Source organism: Ambystoma mexicanum, chromosome 6q, assembly GCF_040938575.1.
Source record: "Ambystoma mexicanum isolate Mex_15411 chromosome 6q, UKY_AmexF1_1, whole genome shotgun sequence".
Classification (NCBI taxonomy): Eukaryota; Metazoa; Chordata; class Amphibia; order Caudata; family Ambystomatidae; genus Ambystoma; species Ambystoma mexicanum.
This window is the reverse complement of record NC_090937.1, coordinates 1177157196-1177172760: the sequence shown is the minus strand read 5'-3', so window position 1 is coordinate 1177172760 and position 15565 is coordinate 1177157196. Positions and strand designations below refer to the sequence as shown.

At 45.7% G+C, this 15565-nt stretch overlaps 1 protein-coding gene across 1 annotated transcript in view; it reads left to right on the top strand.

Moving 5' to 3' along the window:
* WDR19 (WD repeat domain 19) overlaps positions 1-15565 on the top strand; it is a 2828275-nt gene that overhangs the window by 572219 nt on the left and 2240491 nt on the right. The window contains exon 7 of the mRNA XM_069631788.1: positions 9273-9353. Within this exon, the coding sequence (XP_069487889.1) occupies positions 9273-9353 (81 nt within the window). The remainder of the gene's footprint in view (positions 1-9272; positions 9354-15565) is intronic.

Genomic DNA, 15565 nt, shown 5'->3' with positions numbered 1-15565 from the left:
GGGGGACTGGACAGTGCCCCCTTGAAAACAGACCCAGGGGCAATCGAATTAACCCCTTCCAGTATTTCCACAATATGACGGTTTGTACTGGTTCTGTTCACAATTTTGGACTAGTAAAGTCAATGGTGACTTTACATGTCCTGGGAGACAGTAGTCAGTCCCAGGGTATGGAGTTTATGTTTGGGGGTCACTATGACACCCCTGTGTTACTGCACTGAGGGTGCTGTGTAACACACATGAAAAACAGATGATACCCTATGGAGTAAAAAAACCCATAGCCCATAAGCACACACAAAGTCAAAGACATACCTCAAATCATGCCTAAGAGTGGGAGAAAAAGAGTCTCACTCTTAGCAGGAGAAAAAAACAAACCCCAAAAATCCAGCAAAGCTGCTGGGGGACTCGCTAGGTTTGGGAAATTAGCCTTATAAGAGAATTCTCCCTAACACTTCACCCCTCCGAAATGGACTTTTCCTTCTACTACTACGTGCACAGAACCTTTTCAAGGATCGACCTCCTCTTGACATCCCCTCAGGCACTCGCCTACGTCAACAAAGTGACTATAGGCCCATGGGTTCTATCTGATCACGCCCCGGTGATCATGGAAATCGCACATACGACCCCAAACGCAACACTCCACATAGGTGGTCCCTTTATGACCCTATCCTCAACGATATGTCGGTGAGGGACAAGATCGCAACCGCGATTAAGAAATTTTTCATTGAAAATCCAGTGGCGGACACCTCCCCGGCGAACAACTGTGACCCCATGAAGGCGGTGATCAGGGGAGTCCTAATCGCGCAAGGGGGGGCCTTTCACCGTTACAGGCGGCAAATCCGGCTGACCCTTGAGGAGGAGCTTAAAGCAGCGGAAGACATCCATAAGGAAAAGGATTGGTCCCCCAGAACACAGCGAGTGATCCGCATGGCCAGGAAACAACTGGAAGCCCACTAAACATGCCACACAATTGATGGCCAAGGCCAAACAATCCTATTATGCGAAGAATAATAAAGCGAACAAAATACTTGTAGCTAAACTGGCCAAAACAAGGCGCACCAATACCATCTCAGGCCTGTGTGACCCACAGGGAGTAATCCACTATGCAGATTTGAAAAAACTACAATTGGCTGTGGACCACCTAACCCAAATAATGACGGCTCGGCCGCGGGACCAGTCCAAACAGGAAGAATATTTACAGGGAGCAGGCTGAGTCGGCAAGAGGGAGTCTAGAGGGGCCGATCACAGATGAGGTGGTCGAGGAAGCCATCAAAACGCTCAAATCCCGGGCCCCGGGCCCAGATGGATTCTCCTACAAAACCTTCAAATCCCAGCTGATTCTGCCCCTGGTAACACTTTTCAACTCCTTTAGGGAAACGGGGATGGTGACCTCCTTCAATGCAGGAATCCACCACTCTCCTCCTACCCAAGCTAGGAAAAGACCCAAGAGACCTGGCCTCATATAGGCCAATAGCCCTGCTGAATATAGACGCCAACCTGTACTCGGAAATCCTCGCCAACCGCCTAGCCCACATAATACCCAAGATAATCCATCCCAACCAGGCTGGCTTTATCTTAAACAGAGCGGCAGGAGACAACGTTCGCAGAGTCTTGAACTTGGTGGACCTCGCCACCCGAAACTCCCAGGGGCTGGCCCTACCAGCCTTGGACGCCATCAAAGCATTTGACAGGGTGGACTGGACATTCATGAGTCTCACCCTGGAGGCCTTCGGATTTGGCGCAATGTTCCAGACTATGGTTTTGGCTAACTACAAAGCCCCAAAGACCTTCCTGAAGATCAATGGGTCTATCTCGGCTCCGATCCCCTTAACGTGCGGAACCAGGCAGGGATGGCCACTATCCCCCCTGCATTTTGCGCTCATTATGGAACCCTTTACTCAAAGGATCAGGTTGAATAACCACATCAAAGGCCCTCAGGTCGGTCCATCGCAGCACAAAATCGCCTTGTCCGCTGATGACGTACTACTTACGATCTCGGAGGCCCGCTCCTCACTGGAGTACGCCCTGACAGAGATAACTGGCTATGGGGAGGTGTCTGGCTTCTCTGACAATTTCACTAAGTCGCTGGCCTTAGGCATCGGCCTCCCCCCGGAAGAACGAGAGGCGCTGGCCAGGATGTGCCCGATTGCATGGAAGGAAAGGGCTATCCCCTACTTGGGAGTGCACATTCCTGCAAACCCAAAAGACACATACCAGGCTTACTTCCCGCAGCTGTTTAGGGAACTGGAAGGGGATCTGAAGCGCTCGACATCCCAGGAAATCTCACTGATGGGACGCATAACAGCCTGCAAGATGAACTTACTCCCGAGATTCCTCTACGCCTGCTCTTCCCTCCCAGTGGCAATCCTTGTACCAATCATCCGCGATTTACAGAGAAAAATGTTGAAGTTCCTCTGGAGGGGCAAAACGGCCAGAATCCCTCATAAGACACTGTTAGGCAGCGCCAAACTCGGAGGGCATGGGGTCCCGGATTTACAAGCCTATAGAGCAGCAGCCCAATTTGCACATATCCGCGCATGGCAGATAGTTACGAACCGTCCCATATGGGTCGAATTGGAGCAAGCACAACCCCCGCTCCCCCTGCGGTTTCTTCCACATGTTCCGCCTCCCCTCAGAGGACGCTGGAAGGGACTTCTGCTGGCGACCAAGCATATATCAAACTCCTGGGACTGGGCGCTAAAACAAAGGGGAATCCCGAGGGGGCTGATCATTAATTGCAGGGAGGCCAAATCGGCCACAGCAAAACTCAGCGTAAACAAACCTGGAAATCACAAGAGAGGCACTAGGGGGGACCCCCCGCACCGTCGCTGCACACCCACAGAAAGGGGGAAAGGAAAAAAGCACAACCCTGCACTATCAAAAGCCTAGATAGGCTGCAACAATTCAGGCGAGAAGAGGCTGCAGACACCCAAGCTGCCAAATTGAGTACTGCGTCCACAAAACAGGACATTGTAGGGATCATGGCAGAAATCCGTGCCTTAGGCATACAGACATCATCTCAGAAATTAGAGGAAACGTGGAACACATAGAGGGAAAGGTCGAGAACCTGGAACATAATCAGATCAACATGGACCTAGTAGAAATGAAGCTTAATGCGCGAATGACGGACATAGAACTGAGGGAAGAAGAACTTACGCTCAAAATGGACGACATGGAAAATAGGGAACGAAGGTCCAACCTAAGAGTTCTAGGCCTGCAGTAGAAGCAAGGTGAAACACCGGTTCAAGTCGAGAGAAAGATCCATGAAATGATAAACCAACTATTTGTGGCCCCGGGTGGTAAAAATGTGCACATCAAGAGGGCCCACAGAGGACGACGGGCATTTGCAGGCGGCCCACACTCAAAAGTCGTCAAATTCCTCAGCTACAAAGAGAAAACAGAGATCCTCCTGAAAGCTAAGCAGACACAGGACTTTGAATTCCAAGACTCCAAGATAAAGATCTTTCAAGATTTGTCAAATTTTACATTGGGAAGAAGGAGAGCATGCAAGCCACTGACGGCCTGGCTAACTGAAAAAGCTATACGATACAGGTGGGGGTACCCTTTCGACCTAACCTTCGAACACAAGGGGGAGGACTATAGAGTGGTCACACCCGAAGAAGCAAAGCAGGTGTTTAGGCACCTAACCGGGCTAAACGATGACGGAGCCCCGGCCGGACCCAGTGGGATCCAAGCGTCACAGACTCAGAATGTGGAAGTGCCCCACATATGGCGAAAACGATCCAAGGCAGGAAGGAAATACGCCTGACTGGGCCCAATATCGCCTACGAAGCTGCCATGAGAAGGTACAACGGGTGTGGGGTAGCACAAGCACTAAACACAAACACAAGGATTTTGGATCTGGATGAATGAAGGGATTCCCCGATGAGGGCATCTCAACCCCAAGAACCTAGGATAATTACAATGACCGCGATTCAGTTAGTGGGTCCCTTTACGTTTAAAGTTCAAGGGGACTTGGGGGGTAGGGGGGCGAGCAAACGGACAAAGGAATGCAGGAGACAGGGGGAACTGGTTGTCACATAGACCAAAGGGGAGATCCGAGATGTACTTGGCAGAAAAAAAAGAGGACCCAAAATAATGATGGCCGCACCAGCTAAAAGCGGACCAGGGGCACAACTCTGAGGGTAACCACACTTAATGTTAAAGGACTCAATTCCCCGACCAAGAGGTCCCTGATCACAAGGGAGTGTGACAGGGCTGGCATAGATGTTCTTTTTTTATACAATAAACCAGCCTTAAAGCAGGGGAAGAGAGACCACCAAGAGGGAAAGGAGTGGGGCAAAATGTTGTGCCACGGTAGAGCTTAAAAAAGGGGGCGGAGCCCTGATACTCCACAAGAAAATCAGACTCACAAACCCAGTGGTGCAATCATTGATGGGAGGCAGACTCTTGATAGTACGGGGGGAATGGGACAATATACAGATCACCTTTGCAGGGGTGTACACGCCCAATCGGGGGTAAGCAGCATTCAACGAGAAAGCCCTCTCCAGTGTCCTGGCAAATAGCAGGGGTCTCCTTGTGATAGGTGGGGACTTTAACACATGGGCAGATCCCCAAATGGACAGGCAAGCTACACGGGAGACACTTCTAGGGAAGTAGGAAGCAAAGTCATGACGCGCCTGGCAGAAGGAGGCCTGGTGAATGTCTGGAGAATGACCAATCCAGACAAGAAGGGATACACCTTTAGATCCAGTGTCCATGAGATGTTTACTAGAATTGACTATTTGTTGGTAAATAGGGACGCCACCTCCAGAATAAAACACAGTCACATCCACCCCATAGGCTGGTCAGACCACAACATGGTAATCGCAACTCTAGATGTGGAAGGGCTCAACCGTCGAGACCCCAAATGGCGTTGCAATGAATACTTGTGGAAGGACAAATTATACTCACAGGAACTTGATAAAGCAATACACAAATAGTTTCAGATAAATGATAATGGGGAAGTGGGTATAGCAACGGTGCGGAAAGCGGGAAAAGCTGTCTGGAGGGGTCATCTGATGAGGCAAAGGGCAAAGCGAAAAAGGGAGAGAAAGCTGCTGGAAGATAAACTGTGAAGTGAGATCACTGCCCTTGAAGAAAGGATGCATGCCCACTGGTCTTACCGAGAGGAACACATAGAATTGCTCAAACAAAAAACAATAGAGCCGAAAGCACTAGGAAGGGGAGATGTCCTGTGAAAATTAACACTATTAAAAAAAGATTCTACGAAAAGGGCGGCATGGCCGACAAAATGTTAGCCGCCAGATTAAGAGCCCAAAGAACGGGGAGATGGGTGGATAAGATCCAAATGGAAGAGGGGGGTTTGGCACAGACCCCAGAGGGCATAGCTGCACAATTTGCACATTTCTACACAAAGTTGTACACCTCAGAGGGGATCGGACGGAAGGGGAAATGACGGAGTACATCGAGAAAGCAGGACTGACCCACCTTACGAACTCTGAACAATCACTTTTTGGACGCACACATATCCCCAGAAGAAGTGAAAGCAGCAATTAGAAGGCTCCCCGTGGGTGGGGCCCCCCGGTGAAGACGGCTACACCATGGGCTTCTATAAGCACTTTGTGGAAACCCTAGCCCCTCGACTCGCCAAGCTATTCAATCACATACGCGACTCCGGCCAAGCGCCCCCGTCCTTCTCAGTGGCTCACGTAGTGGTCATCCCCAAGCTGGAAAAAGACCCAACATCCTGCAAATCCTACCAGCTAATTTCCCTACTTAATACGTACGCCAAACTGTACGCAAGAGTTTTAGCCACCTGCATGGAAGACCTAATGCCCCGCCTGATTCACCCGGACCAAGTGGGCTTTACAAAGGGAAGGCAGGGCGCAGACGCCATGCGCAAGACGTTGAACATCATGAATAACTCCGGGGGAAAAGAGCATCCTCTCCTCAGCATGGACTCGGAGAAGGCCTTTGACTGGGTCGAGTGGGGCTTCCTTTGGACTATACTGAAAAATATGGGATTCGGCGAACAATGTATAAGAGGGATACAGGCAATCTATGAGAACCCCAAAGGCAGAGTGGCAGTGAATGGGTACCTTTCAGAAGAATTTGGCATGACCAGAGGTATCAGACAGGGGTGCCCCCTTTCGCCGCTCCTCTATGTGTTATCAATCGAATCCCTGGGCAATGTAATTAGAAATTAAGAATCTAGGTGGCAAAAAAAAAAAATTAAGAATCTATTAAGTGGATTGAAGTAGGGGATAAAGATTATAAGCTAGCGATGTTCGCGGATGACATACTATTCTATCTAGCAGACACCCCAGCACAGCCATTCCAGTAGTCCTGAGGACAATAAAAGAATTTGATAAATGGGCAGGACTGAAAGTCAATGCAGTGAAATCCATTCTCTTCCCATACCCGAAACCTACCCAATCAATCGATGACGAGGCCCCCACAGGGGGAATACCAATGGCACACACCCACCTGAAATACCTAGGGATCAACATCACAAAGAAGATGGAAGATCTATACGAGGCGAACCTTCCCCCACTCCTGTCAGAAATATCAAAGGACCTGGACAGATGGAGCAAGCTCACAATGTCATGGCTGGGTCGCCTGAATGCCATAAAAATGGTGGTGCTGCCAAAAATGTTATACTACTACCAGATGCTCCCAATTGCCATCCCTCGTAACCACTTAACGGCAATCAAAACCCGATTCTTAAGATTCTTATCCCAGGGGGAAAAAACAGCGCATTGCCTACTGCACCCTAATCCAGCCAAAGGAGGAACAGGACTTCCAGACCCTTATACGTACTATAGAGCTGCCCAACTTCTCGCCCTTGTCCCGCATCTGAGAATGGAAGCCCAGAAGCAATGGATGGCTATTGAAAATCATCTTATGCGACCTGTGACACTTGGAGAATGGCTATGGGCCCCCAAATAAACATTCCCCCCCAAGTGTAGTCAATCACTTCGCAATGGGTCCGCTCCTGAAAATATGGTGGAGTAACTGAGAAATGAAAGGGCTTATGACATGGCCCTCCCCTATAAGCTGTGTCAGGGTCCCCCCCCATAAGGAATGAGATCCAAGAGCCTAATCGCTATCAAACATGGTATGAAGCGGGCTTGGAAAGAGCGGGTCAAATCATAAAACCCAACGGGTGTATATCGATCCAGCACTTGGAAACCGGTCTGCAAATAGGCCCTCTAGGAGTATTCATGTACTTGCAGCTGAAAGGAGTGCTTCAAGCATCGAAATGGAAAATGAAGCTCCAGCGGGAGCTTACTCTCTTCGAGAAAATAATCAGCAAATTCCACTCAACCAAGGGGCTCATCTCACAAATATACAGATCCCTGATAGATGAGCTAGAGAACAGAATTGAAAACCTACGAAAGAGGTGGGCGAAGGACCTAAGCCCCCTGATGACGGATCAATTGTGGACTCAAATGTGAAAATCAGCGCAAAAAACCTCTATTTCGGCACAATACAAGCTCCACGGAATAAAATTACTACACAAATGGCACTACGACCCAAAGAGGCTATCAAAAATGTTCGAGCAAATTAGCCCCAAATGCTTGAGAGGATATGGCTACCAAATTGACTATTGGCATATGTGGTGGTCTTGCCCCAAAACGCAGACATATTGGAAGGAAGTTCAGACATGGATTAGAATAATTGAAGGAATGGCCAGGGACCCCGACCCCAGACTGGTGCTATTTGGACTAGAAGAACAAGAGGGTCTCTGGATACGAGTTCCCCATATGACTCACTTCCTCCTCCTTGCAGCCAGGGCCTGCCTCATAATAAGCTGGAAATCTAGTGAGCTCCCAACAGAAGCCACCTGGGCCCGGAAAGCCAGAGATCTCTACGAGATGGAGAACATCACACACATCTTTTACACGACATCTCGCCAACCAGAGAAATTGAATGGGCGCCATTCCTTCAACCCTATAAATAACTTCAAACAAACTTTCTGACACTATCCCCGACACTACAGAGAAGTAACGATGAATAGACTTGATTCTGCTGTCCGTCTCATCTCCTAGGGGAGTGGGGGAAGGGATAAAGTTTGGGGATACAGGGGTTGCGGGGAGTTAAAAGTTATGTGGGAAAAATGTATACAGGTCATGCCACATTGTGCAGCGAAGTGGCCATAATATTGATATTGACACTTGAAAAACATTTGGGGAAAAATTCAGAGTAAGAATATGAGTTGTTGCAGTAGAACGAGCAAGAGCAGAAGTATTAGAAAAAGAGTGGGATACAAAAATGACACGTAAACTATGATCAGATGAAGAGAGATTATAGAGGAACAGATATAGATGAAGTGAGTGGAACAGTCAAAAAGGGAAGCGACAGGAAAAAGAGCATGTTTTAGAGGGATTGAAATGAAAAGAATAAGGGAGCATCCAAAACTTCACTGCAGTCAGTCTGATGGGCATGGGTAGAGTAAGTCAGAAAGAGAAGAAAAGAAAAAAAAATGATCCGAGTGTCATCGACATAAAAGCTACAGTGAAAACTCACATTCCCAACTATGTAACGCCATATTCTTGACCATAAAGCAGCCAGCATTGCTAATCCGCTTCACTTACATTCCTGAGCTGCTGCATTCAAGAAGACCTATGAATGGTAGGGACAATGTGTATAATTGCTCGCTCACTCAAAGCTTAACAATACTACAGTGTTCGCGAATGAGTAAGGCAGCATCAATACTTGCTGTCTCATCCCATGTTAGCTGTTACCTTATTTTGAGAGAGATGGTTATTCTAAAGTACAAAAGGAGAAATCTCAATGGCTACGCTATTTTCAAAAATCTCTTATGTTAATATACCAAAAATCACAAATGTCACGTCAAACTGTTGGTAAGAAACCTATAGTCATGTGAGAACTGCCTACATACACAGATGATTTTTAGTGGCACTTTCGCATTCTGTGAGATTGAGTTTTTAGTCTGCATCACTCTTTTGGAATGAGAAAATAATGCATTCATTTAACGGTCACTGTCTGGGATGTAATAGTCATGGTAATTCATTAATAATCATCTCGGCATTCATCTAATAAAGCTTTGTCACATCTGAAGATTGCAGTGTCAGGTCGTCATTTCTCAGCCTGTTCTGTGAAAAAAAAAAGTTTCGTGTAAAAAGGAGTTTGCACGTTTGGTGGGCATGGTCTCTTGGCGTTACTGCGTTGTGCCTTTACCAGTTGCCTATCCTTCAACATATCCTCCTTTTCCAAGCTTATCATTGTATGTATACTTAAGATATTAAACCATGTGAGCAATAGAGTGTGATGTTTCTTTTCTGCAGACTACAGTGAGAGCAGAGCCCAGTGACATTCAGTTTTCTGTGATGAAAACGGATGAGCGATCAGCAGCAGGAGAAAGTACGGTAAGGCATTTTAAATATTGTGTGTATGCCAGTTTTAAATAAGAAAAGGAGAGTGGAGATGAGGCATTTAGTTTCTTGTGCTTTGAATACAAACTTGTAAACCATCCTGCCTTATTGTATCCTTGAAAAACATCAGAAGAGTGTAGCACTGGGTTACAGAGATATAAACAACTCCTTTCAAGGCTTTTTCAGAGGACTATATAAAAAATGCTTTGTTACCTCAGCCCTCAGAAGTAAAGAATGCTTAGTTAAAGCTAACCTCTAAAAAAGACAGATATCATATGGGTTGAAGTAACCATGCAGGAGAATGGCTGCTCTAAGGCCATTGGAACTAAGTAAACTACCAGGGAACCACTTTGTCATATTATTTTGGAGGTATATGTCTATCCTCTGTCCTATCCTGAGCAGCATTCGTAAAAAATATCTATGCAAATGTTTTACTGTCATTTCGAAACCACTGTAAGAATGATTTCCTTACTCCCTGGAGATGTTCAAATACTAGAAAGAATGATAGCAAAATAAACTCAGTATGTCATTCTTGGAAAAAAGGGGAGGAAGGATAGATCAGGGGCAACGCGTTTGTCTTGGAAGCAAGACAATGCAGCGCAACACAGGTTCGAAACCCGATCTCACGCTTAGAAACCACTCGTTGGTATTAAGTGCGATATAAAAGAACAATTATAATTATAGTAATTCCCATAATGTCATTCCTCCATCAAGCCCAGACAATTTCATCTTAATTTCTTCTCATACATCTCCTTACATAGGCATCTTTCTCCCATTCATGCTGGCTTCCTGTCTTACCCATTGATGAATCCGAAGAACTACCACAACGCTAGCACTATGTCAGGCAAGAATGTTAGACCCTCCCCACCTGCAAATAATGTATTGATTACCCATCTCTTGACCCACGAATGCTGTATCTTAAATCCTATCCTATATCCCCCCTACACATATTTACCTTTTTTTTCAAATCTGTAATGTCGAGAGCACAGAGATGAGTTGTTTTGCAAGTATGGCGTGTTATGCAGCAAAAGAAAGGAGTGCTTTGGTTTTACGGATATTAGCACTTTAATAGACCTGCTTGGCCTACTACCCTGGTAAGAATGTCCCCACATCAGTAATTAGCTTATATGAGGAGAGCGCTTTTTAGGGTTAGAAAGTCCTTTTTTTGTAAAACATCTCTTTTGGATTCATCTACACTTTCCATATAAAAATGCTAAGGTATGTGTATACAAAGAATGGATTCGTCCTTGAGAGAGATAAGATATGAGTGCCTAATCTCCCCCTTGCTGTTCAACAATGCACCAAACCCTCTACTGGAGTGCTTCTGAAGTGTTGAGTGGGTGAGGGACAATACTTGGAAGGGGGAGAATTTCAAGATATCAACATATATTGGTGATATTTTAGTCTTCTTGCCGGACCAGGATTACTCTTTTTCAGGATGTAAACATCTTGTATTTGTTGAATTTTTGTAATGTCCCAACTGCGAGCATAGTTGCTTCGTGGTGCCCCCAAAGTAAAGGAAATGTGTAGGGACATCTGATCTTTCCCATGATTGAAAACAATCAGATGAGGTAAATGTGAAGGAGAAGGGACACAATATATAGTGTGAGGAAAATTGCAGTCGAGGGGAGCAAGGGAAAGTGCAGGGCATACAAACCAACAAAATGTGTGACAAATGAGCCAGCCATAGAAGACATATTGCAGTACACGAAAGGCCATACAGCTCATCCCCTCTCTCAATAGATCCGATTAGAACTTGAAGATAGTTCCACAGGGAGGCTTCAGTGGGATTGATGGATCTACCGAGCAGCTTCTATTTCTTGAAGGATAGTTTAGTTTAGTTTAGTTTATTATTTGTAGGGCGCGCCAGGCCCTGGAGCATCAGGGCGCACAAGACAAGAATATGCTCAGCTTTGTTGCAGGTACAATTACATAAACATAATACATTCTGCCATAAATAAAATATATACAGGTACATGTGCATGGTCATAATGCAGTATACAATAAGCAAGAATGAGCAGGGCTGGAGCAAGGTCGAGACAGGAGGTGATCAAGGTACAGGAATATTCACAATGTGGAGGTGATATACAGTGGAATAGGTACAGTAATATACAATGGAGTAAAATACAGAAAGTGGTATCAGAACTGGGGCATGCAGGTGGAAAGCTAGTAGGGACAGTCAGGTCAAGCAGGTCGGATTAATTAGATGTCATTAGCTCTCAGCCACTTGGTCAAATTCTGCCTAAATTTCGCAAAGGGCTGGGGTTCTCTTATGTCATGTGGTAGGGAGTTCCAAAGCTGTGCTGCTTTGACTGCGAAGCTATGTCCTCCAATAGTGGCACGTTTAAAGCGAGGGACATAGAGGCAATTTGCATTGACAATTCTTGTTGGTCTAAGTGAAGTTCTTAAGTGTAGCCTGTCCATGAGGTAGGGTGGTGCCATGTTATTGAGGCACTTGTGAGTAAGGGAGGCAATTTTAAGTTGGATTTTGTCCTGAGTGGATAGCCATTTATATTCTCTTCTTATAGAGGAGATATGCTCTTTCCTGTTGATCTTAAGCGCGGCTCTCAAGGCATTATTCTGTAGGACCTGGATTTTTTGGATAGTCTGTTTGTTAGCCCCAATGTAAAGACCATTACAGTAGTCCAGTTTTGGACAGAATAAGGGCTCTGGCAAGCGTGATGCACCTGTCTGTAGAGAGGAATTGCTTGCTGGCTCTAATGAGTTTGCAAGTATATGCTGTGGAAGAGGCTAGGGAGTTGACTTGTTTGCCAAAGTTTAAGGTGGCGTCAAGGTAAAAGCCTAGGGTCTTGACTTCCTTTGCTACTTTGATATTGTTCCCATCGATAATGAAGCTGGCATAGTCAGTGTTGAGTTTAGTTATGTATGTCGGGGTGCCTAGGATTATGAGCTCAGTTTTGTCGTCGTTCAGGCATAAGCCGTGTGTGGCCATCCATGCCTGAACGATGCTGTAAATTTTATTCACTAAAGCCAGATCCACGACGTAATCTCCTTATTCACTAAAGCCAGATCCACGATGTAACAGCCTTTGATCCAGCTGCCCTAAAAGAGCCTAGAGGGGATGTATTTGCTTACCTTCTGTCTGAGGTAGGCCAGAGTATTGTTCCAATGGGATCTTTGGGTGAGGCAAAGGACACTAAAATTGATGCATGCTCCAACAGGCAGCCAGTGCAAGCCTAGCAATGCAGCTATGATGTGTTTCCAGGGTATCAGGCCGAGAATCAACATGGCTGCTTTTGTTCTGAATAATATTGAGGCTATCGTACTGTAATGCATGGATGATCCCCAATAAGGCTGTTTTTTTCATTGTTAGCTAAATGTTTTCTAATTATTGTACCTATTTCTCTGCCCAAGTCCTTTCCTCAACAAAGTTTTCCTTATGACGGCATGTTCAGACGGCAATGCGCATCTGCTTATTTTCCTACCTACTTTTAATGCACAACATCCTACAAGGTCCACAGCCACTCCCATGCTACTCCAGTTATGTTGTGTATGTTCCAGGCCTTTTTTTGCATTCAGTAATTGGTTTTATCTTGACCACATATTCTGAAAGGTTACTCCAGCAATGGCATACATAAAAATATTTTAGATATAGTGAAGAACCATATTAGACAGATAAAAAAGCGCCGTTGGTTTGAAAATAAAAGTGCAAATGGCCAGTAGCAATCCTCCTAAATGCATGATATTTTTTATTGGGTAAGACCATTTCTTTTGGGAGCTTTCAGGACACTCTATGATCATTCCTCTTCACATACCACTGAAGCAGATTGTTGTTATAAGGAAAGTTGTGCACACAATATGATTACACTCTTTATTTTTTTACCCGCTGGAAAAATAAAATATGAAGGGGGCGCTGTTGGGCGCCGTGGAAAATGGCTGCCTATGTGAGGAGCTGCACTTATACTAAAATCCTTCCTGAGATATCCTGCGGTTTGGAGCAACTTTAGGGGCTGTTGCAACCACATTATGACATCGGAACACACACAGAGCAGATAACTCGAATCCTGAAGAAAACGCAGAACAGAAGCTGCTGTTCGGCCCGTGTCTGTGTTTCACGCCAATCTAGCCCAGCGCGGCCGACTGGGAGAGCCCAACGTCTCCTGAGGCAGTGCTGCACCATTATGTGATTTTCATTAGGACTGGGAAGTGAGCTGACATAGTGCACGGCAGTATGACACACTTTCTCAGTTGAGGAATAAACTCCTGGGAGCAAAGCCAGTAATCTATGTGCGAACTGGAGTTATGTACGTGTGAATGGAAAGTGAATTCCTACATAGGCTGAAGAATGGTTAGTGCCGCTTTGGTCTGGGTTCTGTGCCCTCGTGAGGTCCTATCCCTCAACGGGTCCAAGATTGTATTCAGATCCCCACCCCACATTATCTTGGCATCCCCCAGTTGAAAGACCTGCGAGATTATCTTTAGGTAACATTCTGGGGTGTCTACATTAGGACCATAGGAATTAATCAGAACCATTTCCATGTTCTCAATTACTCCCCACACAATTGCATGTCTGCCTTCTGCATCAATCATGGGTTTAGTGAGTTGGAAACCGACCTGCTGATGGATAACGGTTAATACCCCCCTGGCTTGGGATGAATAGTCAGTGCCTATGCGTATTGGTGCCCAGTCCCGGGCAAGCGGCTCTGTTAATTTCTTTGTAACTTGTGTCTCTTGTAGAAGAAGGATGTCAATCCGGTGTCTTTTGGTATATGCCAGGAGTTTCCTAGCTTTGATGGGATTCGCTAGCCCCCTGACGTTCCATGTTAGGAGTCTAATCCCCTGTATCGATCTGAGTTGTGCCATATACCCCAGTTGGCTTTACGTTGGGCTGTGTATGTACCTGAACAAATATATCTCTGCTCATGTTACCCTCAATTTTCCCAGTTAAACATCCGACCCCCAACTTTAATTGTATTAGGCAACAGGCCTCCCCTGTTGCCTAATACAATTAAATCTCTGCAAATCACTGACGGAATGGGAGGGGATTTGGCACAGAACAAAGAAGGTGGCAAGTGTGGTGCAACTTAAGGAGACGGCATACAAAGGAATGTTATGCAGGGAACCTAGAACCAGACAGACGGAAGAGAGACTCTGGAGGGAAATGATAGAGGGAGTGCGGGGACGAGGGAACCGACATATGCACTTGGTGGGACTGCCCAAAATTCCAACCCTTTTGGGAAGAAGTAAGGGCACATATCTCCCTTATTCTCTATGGATAGCACGATAATTACCCTACTACGTTTGATGGTTAAAATGGTAATAGTGGCACAGTGGAAAAACAAGGAAACACAACACATAAACCTTTTGGTGGGTAAAGTTATGGTGTGTGCTGGCGATGGAGAAAATGACTGCTGACTTACATGGTGACAGAAGTGGAGGCCACTAATGCCCTATCTGTCTTCAGAATTTATGGACAACACTTACCCACATAGGTACAGAGCTTTGAACCTCTTTGATATAATTGACCTTTAGGACTCCCCTAATTGGAAAAGAGGGAGACTCAGATGAGAACTTGTGGTAGTGTGCTTGAGGTCGTGCAGGCAGAAGGACCCTAGAAATTATTTAGAGAAACAGACGTCCTCATTGACCCTCAGATTAGCATGGATGTGGTAGACTCAGGGTGGACAGGGTTTGTGAGGGAAAGGTATTGGGTGGGTTAGGGAAGAGAGTTTATAAAAGAATTCTAATGTTTTATGAGGGCACTGTTATTTTGTTGGCCCGATATATATGTTAGAAGAATATGTCCTTTCTTTTTCCATTTTTGTTCAAATACAAAACGGATAAAATTGCTTTTAAACAAAATAAGATAAGCAAGTAGAGAGGCAGTCTTTAGGAAAAGATTGCAGTCAAAAGCAGCCCAAAAATAGCCAAATTGTACATGAAATAGCCCAATAAGGAAAATCACTATGCAGCTTGGAAATAGAAAGGCCGGCTGAATTGCTTCTTACAAAGCTGCTGATTGGAGAAAATCTTGGTAGGGAGCTCCTCATTGGGTAGTCCGGTGGAGAAGTTTGGAAAAAGACATTTTAGTGAGTTGGCTATTGCTGTTTTCTATGCCAACCAGATATTCTCAGTTCAAAACCCTCTCTCTCTTTCTGTCCCTTTTGCAACAATGGATTTGGCAAATTTGTGGTTTACGCTACAGAAATTCGCCAAAACCATAAATGAAAGCAGGTGACTGCCAC